General features: G+C 44.4%; 1 protein-coding gene across 10 annotated transcripts in view; it reads left to right on the forward strand.

Moving 5' to 3' along the window:
• Positions 1-14,331, forward strand: part of TERB1 (telomere repeat binding bouquet formation protein 1) — a 72,525-nt gene that overhangs the window by 38,230 nt on the left and 19,964 nt on the right. For 8 of the 10 annotated variants that reach the window (XM_083164950.1, XM_083164952.1, XM_083164955.1 and 5 more), the window contains 4 exons: positions 22-153; positions 1,781-1,906; positions 2,920-3,071; positions 4,485-4,664. In XM_083164950.1, the coding sequence (XP_083021076.1) occupies positions 22-153; positions 1,781-1,906; positions 2,920-3,071; positions 4,485-4,664 (590 nt within the window). The remainder of the gene's footprint in view (positions 1-21; positions 154-1,780; positions 1,907-2,919; positions 3,072-4,484; positions 4,665-14,331) is intronic. The other 2 variants (XM_083164957.1, XM_083164959.1) reach the window with 2 other exon arrangements.

Below are 14,331 nucleotides of genomic sequence, written 5' to 3' on the forward strand. Positions count from 1 at the left end.
CTAACTCGCACACTTTTTTAGTTACAGCCGTACATCATTTGGCGAAGCACGGCATTGTATCCAGTCTGATCTCCCTGTTGTCCTGCGGACGTTTGGAAGCAGAAGACATGTTCAGCATTGTGCTTACTGTTGGCCACTGTACTGAGGACTGCGGTGTGTATAAGCATGTATTACATTACTCTTCATTTAGCGTTTAGGGCCTTATTCAGACCTGTTTGCTAGGCTTTGTGTAATCGCAGCCTAGCAAACAGGTAAACGTCACCCGGACGAACACCCACCCCCTGAATCCCCTCGCATGCGGCCACAGGAGGATAAATCATTCGACGGTCGCGCACCATCAAATGAATTTTTCAGCCTTCGGTCTGACAAGTCTATACGGTACTTGTTTCCTAGAACGGCGCCCATCGCGGGCATCGCATGCCATTATAATGGCATGTGATGCGACCGATGCGATGGCCGCGATTTTACATAGAAATGCATGTTAAAATGTAAATCGCGTCGGTCGCAATGCATGCGGCCAAAAAATCGCATGCTATGCGACTGACGCGATTACCGCGATTTTACATAGGGAACAATGTTAAATGGCCCACAGACCCCAAATAGCCACCCTGAAGTGTGAAATGCCCCCCCCCCCCCAATTGTTAACGCCACCCCACGATCATCGTGAACCCGAAGCGTGGCGAGCGCAGCGAGCCCGCGAGGGGCGGCGGTACGCGTCCTACGACCTTTTCATACCCCCCACTATCCACGTTAGCGTGGAGTTGAGAATAGTTGAAGCGTGGCGAGCGCAGCGGATACCTGTGAAGCCCGCGAGGGAACGCTGCGCTCGCCACACTTTCTATTCTCAGCTCCACGCCGACGTGGATAGTGGGGGTATGAAAAGGTCGGAGGACGTGTACCGCTGCACTCGCCACGCTTCGGGTTGACGTTGATTGTGGGGTGGCGTTAACAATTGGGGGGGCCATTTCACACTTCAGGGTGGGTATTTGGGGTCTGTAGGCCATTTAACATTGTTTCCTATGTGAAATCGGGTCAATTGGGCCATTTAACATTGTTCCCTATGTAAAATCGCGGTAATCGCGTCGGTCGCATCGCATGCGATTTTTTTGGCCGCATGCGATGCGACCGACGCAATTTTTTTTCTTGCGATGCCTAAGATCAAAATCGTGGGCGCCCTTCTAGGAAACAAGTACCGTCTATACTTACTTTTCAGATGGCCACGGTACTCCGAATTCGGGGCGTGTGCTGATGTCATGTAACGCCCCAAGCAGGCATATGTTTTAGCAGAGTAACGGCCAGCATTTGTATGGGGACGCCCAGGGGGCGTTCCCATGCTGCCGCCACCTGACGACCCCCGGCCCTCCCCTTACTGAGCTAACGTCACGGCGAATGTGAAACTCGCCAAAGCCATTCACTCCATGCACAATCACCCAAAGTTTGGGGACGGGACCGAATTCGGCCCATAACGAATGGGTCTCAACACCTTCCTCTGAAACTATTCATCATCAAGAACCATATTAGTCATTTACATAAACATGAAAATTAGAATGTACACAGGGCTGGCCTATTCATCAATAGCACATAATGTAGAATGTGTTGTGACTGCTCAGTGTAAGAAATAACTAGTGCTGTCTGTGTTCTTACTCTTTCCCCTGACATCCTATTTCACTCTCCAGGCTGTTTATGTAAAGCAGTCATTACACAGCACCAGTACAATGACACACAGCAGTGGAGCAATGATTAAACTCAGGACATTTATGTGATCTGTCTCATTCAACAGAGCCAAATCAATATGAGCTGCTGAAATGCAACGGACTCCCCCTCATGATACAGGTGCTGTCGGAATCAAAGGATGACGAGTTACACAAAGCGGCTACATTCGTCCTTCAGAACTGCAGGCAGATCAGTAAGATTTTTTGTCTATTAATGAGATCTTATCATTACATTTTTGTCATTATTTAACCACAGATTGCTAAATGGGAGAGGCGGTGAGGCTTCTATAGGGTATCGCCAGTAAAAGCTGACAATACCCTCCGCAGCGCTTAAGAGCATCTCCCCCTAGGCTGCAATCAAAGGCGTGACTACCATAGGTGCAGGGGGTGCAGCTGCTATGGGGCCCAGAGCTGAGAGGGGCCACCTTCCCTGTCACAGTTACATGTGTTATATATACAGGGGTGTAGCTGCCATAGGTGCAGGGGGTGCAGCTTCTATGGGGCCCAGAGCTGAGAGGGGCCCACTCTGCCTGTGAAAATATCATGTGCTGTATACATTTTTCAGCTTTAGGTGATAAATAGGGGCCCATACAAACTTTTGCTATAGGGCCCACATGTATCTAGTTACGCCACTGGCTGCAATTACGGTTTGGCTGCAGTTACGGCTAAGGTTAGGCTTAAACACACAAAAAAAGGTTATTCAGCCGCAAAGCACATTTTTTAACAAATGGACAAAACCATGTTGCACGGCAGGTAGGGCACACGTAGCAGGTGCAGAGAGAGTTAGATTATGTGTCTTTGGTATAATGGGGGTATTCAGTCCGGACGTTTTCGCTTCTCTCGACTGCAACTCCACTGTTGGTATTCAAAGTACCAAGTACCAAGAGTCGAGTGTCGGAAAGTGCAAGGATTGTCGACAGCTCCAGAATGGCGAAAAATGGCTGAGAATTCGACAATCCGCGGGCGTTTCCGACAAAACAGATCCGAATTGTTTTGAAATTGGATCTGTTTTGTCGGAAACTGCCTTCAATGCTGTCAGAAACAGCAGCATTGAATAGGTAACAGCCTCTTGTTCCATCGGGAGGAAATAACGATTGGGACTGAATAACATCCTATGTGCTTTACTTTATTGTAACTATACGTTACACATAAAGATAGTATTATGTTTAATTGTTTTTTGTTTTTGTTTTTTCATCTTTTCCCATAGCTGAAACATTGTCTCTTAATCTAAATGAACACACACAAAGTATAAAACCCACCTCAAGCCAAAGTACAAGGGACAAATGTTTGGCTAAATACTGGAAGAGTGCAAAAGACATATATGACAAAATTGAGCATCTACAAAAACAATATGATGAGGTAGGTGCACAAAGTAAGTTATTTTAATTATGAGTTTAAAAAAAGAAATTTCTCTTATTAAGTATGAGGGACTCTTGGGCCTATATAGGCTTATTAACCTGTAGTTTGGTACTTTGAATGTTCTGCACTATATATGAAACGCCTCCCCTTTTACTGTAGCCTGCTGGGATGTCACAGTCAAAGTCTTTCCACCACACTATTCCACATTGGATTGGCTGATTGTGTTTCAACCAGGACCTCTCACTTGTATATAATGAATTATTATGGCTGCTATATTATGTGAAGTTACGGACATCTCTTCACATTATTTTATTGATTATTTACTGTCATTTAGACCTCTGGAATTAAAGGATTCTCATATGATTTGTAATAAGGTAGACAGCAGATGTTTTGTTATTGCATTTCATATGCAACCATACCAAGCTCATATGCTGCCATACCAAGCTCATATGCAACCATACCAAGCTCATATGCAACCATACCAAGCTCATATGCTGCCATACCAAGCTCATATGCAACCATACCAAGCTCATATGCTGCCATAGTAAGCTCATATGCTTCCATACAAAGGTCATATGCTGCCATAGTAAGCTCATATGCTGCCATACCAAGCTCATATGCTGCCATACCAAGCTCATATGCTGCCATACCAAGCTCATATGCTGCCATACCAAGCTCATATGCTGCCATACCAAGCTCATATGCTGCCATACCAAGCTCATATGCTGCCATACCAAGCTCATATTCTTCCATATCAGGGGCATATGCTGCCATACCAAGCTCATATGCTGCCATACCAAGCTCATATGCTGCCATACCAAGCTCATGTGCTGCAATACTAAGCTCATATGCTTCCATACTAAGCTCATATGCTAACATACCAAGCTCATATGCTTCCATACCAAGCTCATATGCTGCCATACCAAGCTCATATGCTGCCATACCAAGCTCATATGCTTCCATACTAAGCTCATATGCTTCCATACTAAGCTCATATGCTACCATACCAAGCTCATATGCTACCATACCAAGCTCATATGCTACCATACCAAGCATATATGCTTCCATACAAAGCTCATATGCTGCCATACCAAGCCCATATGCTACCATACCAAGCTCATATGATACCATACCAAGCTTATATGCTACCATGCCAAGCTCATATGCTGCCATACCAAGCTCATTTGCTGCCATACCAAGCTCATATGATACAATACCAAGCTTATATGCTATCATGCCAAGCTCATATGCTACCATACCAAGCTCATATGCTACCATCACAGAACTGGACGCACCTTCAGATGTGTCAAACTCAGTCTACACATGTGATTGCAGATTTTTGTTGGACACATTTTCATTGTTTTTTTGCAGAAAATGTATTCAAATGGTATCATATTTATTGTTATTTTGCAGAATATCTCTAACATTGAGGAACCTGATAGAACAGAGAACATCAGTTCTAGCTACAGGAAAGCTGTGAGTGCAGCTGGTCCAGCCATGGTTCCATGTTTTCCAGAGAAAATGGCTGATCACGATATTGCACAGAAATCACAAAACCGTTCTTCTAATGCTTTCCAGTGTTTAGGCAGAGGAGTAAGTGCAAGCAGAGTGACAATGGGCCAGATTCTCTAATCTTCAAAAGTGATCAAATGGAGAGTGACAAACAGCCAGCCAATCAGCTCCTACCTGCCATGTCACAGACTGTGTTTGAAAAATGTCAGACAGGAGCTGATTGGCTGGCTGTTTATCACTCTCTATTTTATCACTTTTGAAGCTTAGAGAATTTGGCCCTGTATCATTGGTGTTAGGATTTTATAGTTATACTTTTCTTTTTTTCCCCACAAGACTGTTAAGTGAAATATAAAAAAACAAAGAAGCATAAAATATGTATTAGAATCAGCAGGGCAGTATAAAGGGATTCAGTATTAAATCCCGACGCTGGAATCCCGATCGCCGAAAACCCGACAAGGGGGGGGACGTGGATCGCCCCCCCCCCCCCCCTTGCGGGCTCGCTGCGCTCGCCACGCAGCGGGCCCGGTGCCTCGCTACGCTCGGCACACTAATTTATTAGAAAGTGTTGGGATTTCGGCGATCGGGATTCCAGCGTCGGGATTCTGAATGCCGGGATCCCGACCGCCGGGATTTACACTGCATCCCATAAAAAAGAATGGTGGTACAGATTAATAATGCACAATAGAAAGTACATACAGTAATGTGTTAAAAACAACTTGTATCACCTAATGCTATTGCAAAACGGAAAGCACTAATGTTTTGCTTAGTGGTAGGAGGTGTGTCACAACAGGGAGAAAGACGTCCATGAGTTACACAATAGATTTAAATGGAGTGGAGCTGAGTCCTGGGCTGGATAGCAACCAGGGTTGGACTGATCCATAGGGATTCAGGGGAAACCCCTGGTGGGTCCTAATACCTGGAGCCCCACCTCCTCCTCTAGGGATCAGGTTCCAGACTGTGCGCTAGAATTATACATCTATTACTTTATACTGTACAGGACTATGGTGTATTTTCTACAGTGCATTTCTACTATTAATCTGGTACATTTTTATGCATGCACCAGCAGTATTTACTATGTATATATTTACCAAGGGATTAGCACATGCATTCTTGACTGGTTAGGTAAATCAATATGGTGACTAGCCACACCCACTCTAAGACTGGCTACACTCCCAGACATTGGCCCCTACCACTGCTTGACCCCATGGGCCCTTCATGCCCCAGTCCAACACTGGATGGAATTACTGCATATAAATGGAATGGTGCTGAAGGCAGGACTGGTAGCTGTGGGAAACTTGAGATACTGCTTGTACTGGACTAGCACTGAGCACACAATCATTTGCATATAATGGCACACACTTGTAGAGGGAAATTTGTATTGCTGGGTGATGATGAGGTGCACTAGGTAAGCTGTAGTAATGAAGCACTTATTCAGGTTTGTAATGCAGGTTGAAATACAGAAATGTGAGGATTTCTTTGGATGTAACATGTGCAGAGAGAGTTAGACTTGGGTGGGGTGAATTTAAACTGAATTGCTTTGTAAAAATAAAGCAGCCAGTATTCACCCATCACAGAAACAAACTAACTTACACAAATCTAACTCTCTCTGCACGTTACATCTGCCCCACCTGCAGTGCAGCATGGTTTTGCCCATTTGAGATCAAATCTGTCCTGCGATCAGGTCTGTAATAGACCCTACTGTTTGTACTCTGGAATTACACAGCTACTGTTGCTCATCTATAATATGGCTTAGCTTCTGTTCTGCATTATAGCCTTGAGTTCCTGGCACTCTTTTGTGTCATCAATTCCTGTAGAGAGCAATTCTGAATAAACAGCTGCAGAAATGACAATCATTAACTCCACTCAAGGTCATACAAAAAGTGGTTATTACCTGCCAAGTGCATTTAGTGGTGGGTAAAGGTTATTTTTCTAAAAAGACTAACTTAAAACTAGAAATGATTATAAAGCAGCAAGGATGAGGAAGAGGAACATTAACAACTCTTTAATAAATTGGAGTAACGTTGAAAGAGAATTGTATATTGATGAGCATGTCTGTTTGGGAAGCGGTCATCTATTAGAATGAACTTAGGTCTACAGTCATTAGGTCGACCCCACTAGGTCGACTGGCAGGAAGGTCGACCTGACTTAAGGTCGACATGGGCCAAGGTCGACATGACTTAAGGTCGAATTTGCATAAAGGTCGACATGAGGAAGGTCGACTGGTCATAAGTTCGACATGGGTTTTTCACTGTTTTTTGAGCCGACATGTGCCGACAGGCGGTATTTCATGCCCTACCATTTACTAGGGCGTGGTGGGAGAATAAAATAGTGTGCCGAGCGCAGCGAGGCACCGTGCCTGAAGCATAGCGAGCGATGCCAACTGTGTCCATGTCGACTGTGTCGACATTCGGATAAAAAAACAGTGAAAACCCATGTCGACCTTATGACCAGTCGACCTTTATGCAAATTCGACCTTAAGTCATGTCGACCTTGGCCCATGTCGACCTTAAGTCAGGTCGACCTTCCTGACAGTCGACCTAGTGGGGTCGACCTAATGACTGTAGACCTAAATTCATTCTGACAGATGTACCGCTTCCCTCTTTTTGGTGTCCCATAAATCCTAGCATGTTTCTTTACTTTGAACAGTAAGGCTCAGTTCCACTGGCATGCATGATCAGTTGACACTGTTCCACATTGCAGACTGCTAAAAAAAAAACCTCAAAAAACTGGGATTGGATTAGAAAACGGTTAAATTGATAGGAACTCTGTTGCAGGATAGAAAACGCGCAGTTGTAGATTATAATTCCTGCCATAGAAAGCTACCAGTGGAGTAGTGGCAGCACAGACAGTGTTGGATTCACGCATGGGATGCAATGACCAGGGTAGAAGCAACGTCATTGACCGACCAGAGTGGGCAGGAGGGAACATGTAGGGAAATGCGGTTGGAAATGTAGGGGGCAGTGGATTTAGAGAGGGCCTTGTATGCGAGGGTGAGGAGTTTATAGAGGATTCTGTATGGGGAATGGGCGCTGGTGCAGATTTTCTTGCAGGGGCTTGGCAGAAGTGGAACAGCAGGAGAGGAAGATACGTCTGGCTGCAGAGTTGAGAACAGACTGGTGAGGAGAGCAATAGGAGCTCGGGAGGCCAATGTTAATACCGATATTATATGACCAAGGAGACAATAAGTGGAAAGCGCAGGTTACGTAATGTGTCCGTAACCTGCTTACCCGTTATACCTAACTGCGTGCGAACAAAACGTAGCGCAGCGCAGCGTACAGTCTATTGTATGTTATACACCAATAACCGATACCTTAATAAGAGATCCTTTCGCAGGACTTTGTCTCCAATTGTGCGAATATACCTTAAAGGACAGAGTCCGCAATGTAAGGACAGAGTCCTTAATGTACCTTATCGCTATTATGCGAATAACTAGACACGACCACTGAATAGAAGTAAGGAGGTTAGAACTCCGTAAAAAGATTGTATTAAAGTCCCTAATGGACAAAAGGGGGTTACAGAAATAAGAATAAACAGGTATAACAAGTACAATACAATACAATAACAATGAATACTAAACAAACTCTGCTAAGGGGAAAGAATACAAATACAAGACACAATCAGCCAACAATAACTACAAGGATAAATACCGTGATAAATGCAACCGTTTACCGTGGTCATCTAGTATGTGAAAAGCAGTCCGGTCAGAGCTCACTATCGTTCAGGAATGAGCGATAGTCCGGTAGGAAGGTCCAGGGAAAGTAGTTGTGCCGAAGAGACCCTGGCTGCTCTGGGTCGCCTATCTTATAGGGTCAGAAGGGGGAGGTCAAAAGGCCATTCTCATTGGCCAGAGATCATATGTCCGGTCCACTGTGATTGGAGGTTAGACGCTGTACCTGGTCTGACCAGGTGCAGGGGAGTGAACTTTAAGAGTCCTTTGTTTGGTGGTTTCGGCGTCAGCAAGGATAAGAACCGGTTTGAGCTAGTTTCCTTTGTTAACTACTTACAACAGAAACTGTCTCTGGGATATGGAATATGTCCATAACTATCGGACAGTGTACATTGCGAAATATTCGCAATGACCGGAATACTTTGCATGATGAGCTGAGCGGAACGATACTAAACACGATACAGACAGATGTGTGCAGGGCTAACTAAGCTATGTGTGGCGTTCTAAACCTTTTAACTATATATCATTTCGTGTAAGTGTGTTATTATGAATTTATGTGTGATAGTATGTCTACTCTTCTGGTCCACATTGTCACACATACTCGGGTATGGAAACTTTATTTGCGCAACTCTGCGAACCAAAATGGCGGCCATACTATCACAAAATGGCGTGTGTGTACCTAGACTTCCACAGTCCACCCTTTAACAGTAAATATAAAACTGTTACATTACAAAATATTTCACACGACAAAACAGAAATTCATAATCCTAACAGAGAAATTGGGATACATGAAATAAACATATAAGGGGAGTAAACCATCTGCTCTCGGCCGATCCAGGATCATGGATAAACGATGGGCCGCATTTATCGAACAATCTACTCAGGGTCACGAAGGATAATGTAAAATTTTTGGGATAAAAATAAAAACAGGGGTGGTTACAACATATACACGTTCACAAATATGGCATCCTTTGGTAGGTATTGTTTGTGACAACAGACCCTTGAACTCTTTGTTGTCTCTCTTTTTGGTATGCTTTTAAGTATGATGGTATTAAAACATCCGGTCCTGGGTAAGGTGTCAAGTTTATAGATTCTACCTTAACCTAAGCTGGGACGGGTAACACACTCTCAGAACTCTGTATCGTCCATCCAATGCCTGGCAGCAGGGCGGCGGCGGTATCCTTGATTTGGAGGGTGAGAACGGACAGAGGGGGGGGAAAAGACAAGAATAGGACCCACAACAGTAGGGAAAACTGAGAAAGGAAAAATTTTGTTAGTGATCCTTTCAACCTGTTACCAGTGGGGTGTATCACAGTCCCGTTTTGTAGCTTGTACAGGTTGCTTGACCTTAGCTGCTCTCCAGTCCTCCCGAAATGGTGCCTCTTAGTGATTTCTTTCTTTCGCCCTCGAGTGTAGGGACCTTCCGGTTTTCAGTTCTTTCTGCCGTAGGACGAACGTACCCGAATCTCTCTCTGCGACTTTGTTATTGAGGTAGTGCTGGTCAACAAGATCTGGGGTGGTCCTTTCCAAAGGTCTATCAAGCAACCTGTATATGGCAAAGCAGGGGAAACAACAACAACATCTCCTGGTTCACGGTTATGACAGTTCACACCAGGTGTCAACAAAGTCCTTTTGCTGCAGTTTTCCAGGTGTGGATACATCACTTGCATTTGTGGTCTAGGATCTCCTTGTGGGATTACCATAACCTGTGGCTGCCCGCCAAGCAATGTTTCGATGGGAACCAGTGAGGTGGAGTTCTGAGAGTGATTTTACTACTACGAAAAGAGATTATGGGGTGTACCATAAGTCCCTGAAGGTTGACACATGACTTAAACCTTTTATATATATATTTGCATACTCAAGGGTGCTTCTGGGCTGCCATATCTATACACACAAACGTCAACACATACATATATATATACATAAAAAAATAATAATAAAAACTATATTGCTTCTAGAGTGGACTGTGCAAAGCCAATTTTTGTATTACCTGCAGAGGATCCTGCTGGAGGAGGGATGTGGAGATGGCTCTGTGGGAACAGCCGTTGCAGTTTCTTTCCTCCAGACAAGTAAGGCATGATTCTGTCGTCTTACCTGTCTGTGGGCACACCAGTAATTTCGGACTAATTTTTTTTCCACATACCTTCCCTGTCAAGACAAGTCAGGCCATGGGCTATCTCTGTCCTGACAGTTTGGCATGTTCTCAGAGTCACTGGTTTTCCTTGTCCATCTTTCTATTCCTGTCCACATCCCTTCGGCTTCCAGACTGCTTCTCCTGCAGGGGACACAAATCTTGTATTACTATGTGAATATACTGACATTTATAGGGGGACCACAAACATTATCCGCAGAGCGCATGGCTCACCCAGCTGCCTTGCCAGCATGTTCATCATCAAGTGACACTGAATCCTCATTGAGGATGTGGTTTTTACACTTGATAACAGCCACTCTGTCCGGCAGCTGTGTGACTGTCAGAAATCTTTTAAACTTACAACGCTTGCGCCACTGGAGTGCCAGCTACTGAAACAGAACATCTGAGGTGCCATAGGCCCTACGATCTTCTGTATTACCCCAACAAACATACTTGGAGTCGGCATGAATATTGGCTGTTTTTCTCTCAGCCCGCAGTACTACTAATGAGACTGCTGTTGCTGAGTGAGACGTCCAATGGGTTCAGCCTCTACTATGCCTTTTCCATCTATTACGGTATAGCCAGTGTACAATTTTCCCTCTCGGTGTTGTGGAAAGAATGAAAAAAAAAATGAATTACCTCTTCCAATGGGTTGTTACCACCCTTTGGGGGCATGCTGCAAAGGTCTGATTCAAACATGTTATGCAATCATATTCTTCTCGGCTCCCCCTAAATTCCACTATTCCAGCAACCTCAGCACCACTCCACCCCTTGTGCCTTAGTGGGCACACCTGGTAAGAGTGTTGCTGGGTTTACAATACTGCCCATTTTTACTGGTAACATCAATGCAGGTTCCCATTTAGTGAACTTGGCTGATGAATATTTTTCACATGTTTAGGCAGAATTTTAGGAGTGTCCAGACTATATGAGGAGCATAAACAGTTAAAACACACCCCAACACCACATTCTCAGTTTTGTTTACCAGTAGTGCTATGGCGACTACACTGTGTAGACAAGTATGAATGTGCTTAAGTAATAGGGTTTAATTGCACACTGCAGTACGACATTGGTCAGGCTGGCATCACCAGGTTTCTTACGTCACTATATCTGCCGCCCCCTCAGCAGGTCTAATATTCTAAATCACATGGTCTCTTGTGTCAGTTTTACCCATGGCAAAAAGCTGTAATCAGGCCTGTTTCTCCTTCTTTATTGTCCACATCTGTCTGTGAAGACATGGGTATTGTGATTGCACCTATTTATATGTAAATGCGTTTTACAACCCTTTTCATTCTTTGTAGAAGGGGAATGCTTTGTGCATTACTTGGACTGCTTTTCACAAGATGGTGGCTGTGGTTGCCCTGGGTAACATTAGGAGTAATGCTTACAGTTATTGGGACTTTGTTCGAAATTTACTGAAAAATATCTATATTGTGACTACTCGCTTTACAGGGTACCGCATATTCACAATGGTATTTCTCTGCTGGGGGTGCGACAGATTCTTCGAACTGTTTTTCTATGATTTGTGGGTTTCTGGAACAGAAGGGTAGGGGAAGGAGAAAAAATTGGAAAAAGAGAGAGAGATAAACTCAAAAACAAGTAGAAGATATTAATGACAGTAATGTGTACATTTATTTTCAACAGAAACATTTTTCTTTTATTTTGAGGACGCCAGGATTTAGCACTATGGGGGAATTGGCTCTCAACTATTTGGTTCTTACCCTTTTCAACTCCTGTTCAGATTCATAAGCCCTCCCTTTCTTTCTGTTTCCCAGTGTGGTTGTGACTATGGGCTGTGTCTAGGGGTATTTAGCTAAAAGTTCTCTTTTGGGAACCTTGTTATTTCACTGGGTATTTTCCCAGCTCAACCTCAGGTTTCGAATGGTGAAGCTGTACTTTGGGGCGCTATACTTTCTGTTTTTAACAGGGTTTCTATTGAAGCTATGGTTGCCATTGATCCTGTGTCCTTCCCATCTTTAGTTCAAAGGGAACTCGGTATTTGTGCTGTAGTTTTTTAGCTACCTTAGATGGATTTGACTCTATAACAGTGGAATACAACATTAGCCTCTGAGGACTGTCCAGCATATCTTGCAGATTTCTAGGAGTGTCCAGAGATACCCCATCAGGGGTGCAATAGATGACACATCCCATTTTACATAGTAAATCTCTACCCAGGAGGTTTGTCGGGGCCGCTGCAGCCAACAGAAAAGAGTGTTTGGTATGCAGAGGCCCGATTGTAACCTCCGCTGGTTTCGTCAGTGGGTAATGTTGTATTTTTCCTGTTACCCCAATTGCTGCTACTGATTGCTTGGCACAACCTAGACCAGGAGGGAATGTTGTTAACTGGTTTGATACAAAAAAACTTTATATTTAAACTATTCCACTTACCCATATCTGAGGCTCCTCCCTAAGGTATTGAGTTAGTCTAACTGGTTGTAGGATGCAGGTATGACCTGCTTCCTATTGTCTGACCTGGGTTGCCCTTAGCACAGTGTCAGCCATCAGATGGGGAGGAGGCATGTTGCGTGACCTGTCTGTCTCCTCCCATTGTCTAGGGGCTGGGTATCTCCGTGTCTCTCCTTTGTGAGATTCCCATTCTCGCTTATGTGTCTTGATAACTCCTGGGGTTTCCTGACCTACAATGAGCTGAGTAGTGACCTTCCCTATTGCAGTTGTAACAGATAATTGGCTTTCTACCTGTTTCCCTGGTGTTTCGTTGTTGGTATGCAGCTTTGTTTGGGGCATTAGTAAGGGCTTGGATGCTAACCATCATCAGTTTGTCAGTTTGCAGTTCCCTGTGCTTCTTAATGTTGCGGTCGTGGTCCACAGCAGATTTCCGTAGGGCGTCTACTGTCATTCCACGCCAATTTGGAAAGGAAGTTTGGACTCTGGCTCTCAGGTTTTTGTTAAGCCCTTCCACCAGCACAGACACAATCAGCTCCCTCAAGTGGGGGTCGTCCTTAGGTTTAGAGACACCAGTGTATTTTGATATCGCCATCAAACCCCGGTTGAAATATTCGCTAGCTACTTCACCATCTTTCTGTGTGATGGTGAACCCTAGGGTATTTTCAACTGTCCCTGGGAAATATACACCCAATTGTATATTTATTAGGCGTATATTTTCCTGGTTGCCCTGTTCAGTTAAAATCTTATCGCCCTCCACACCACTGTCTCGAATGAACTTCTGGACATTTATGTGCGAAGGGAGGCAAGCTCTCAACATGTATCGCCAATCTTTATTGGTGGGCTCATCTGAATTTCCTCGCTCCCTTACAAATTTCTGACACTTTGCCAGATCTTTGCTGGGATCAGGGAAATTTTTGATGATTGAATGACGTTCCAATCGTGTCCATGTATTGTGCATGTTACTATCCTTTACAGGCATTACCTCATCCCCGTCTCCCCGTCCACAAGGAGGTTCCACTGTGTGCAGAGGGCGGATCTGTATCCCCCCTGCACCATTGGACAACATCTCAGGAGCAACTATCTCTGTGCTGTGTTGTGTGTACTTACCTGTGTCTCCAATCGTGTTCCTGGCATCAGCCATCTCCTCGACCAGAACGGCAACAGCAGCTTGGGCTGTCTCAGCCTCTCTCTCCTTTCCGCTAGCTTCGCAAGGGATGGCTGATGTCAGGAATCTCCCTTGTGGATCTGTATCTTGCTTATAGAGGGTAAAAACAGGGTACAAGTTAGCAATGGATACATTATTACTTATGTCTTTCTTATAAGTCATTAACCCCTTCGGCACATATGGGGGTGGGGGAGCTGATTCTATTGCGGCAACGGTTGCATTTTTATTGTGGCTGATTGTGTCCGGTATTGCCAGACCTTTGATTCCCCATTGTTCCTGTCCTTCCTTCTGCCACAATTTAAGAATATCTATATGCTTCACTCTCTCCTTACGGCTGGAGAGTAGGCATATTTCATCTTTTACTGCCGATAAGATTTCTGGA

This window comes from Crinia signifera, chromosome 11 (genome assembly GCF_055691185.1).
Source record: "Crinia signifera chromosome 11, ASM5569118v1, whole genome shotgun sequence".
NCBI classification, from domain to species: Eukaryota; Metazoa; Chordata; class Amphibia; order Anura; family Myobatrachidae; genus Crinia; species Crinia signifera.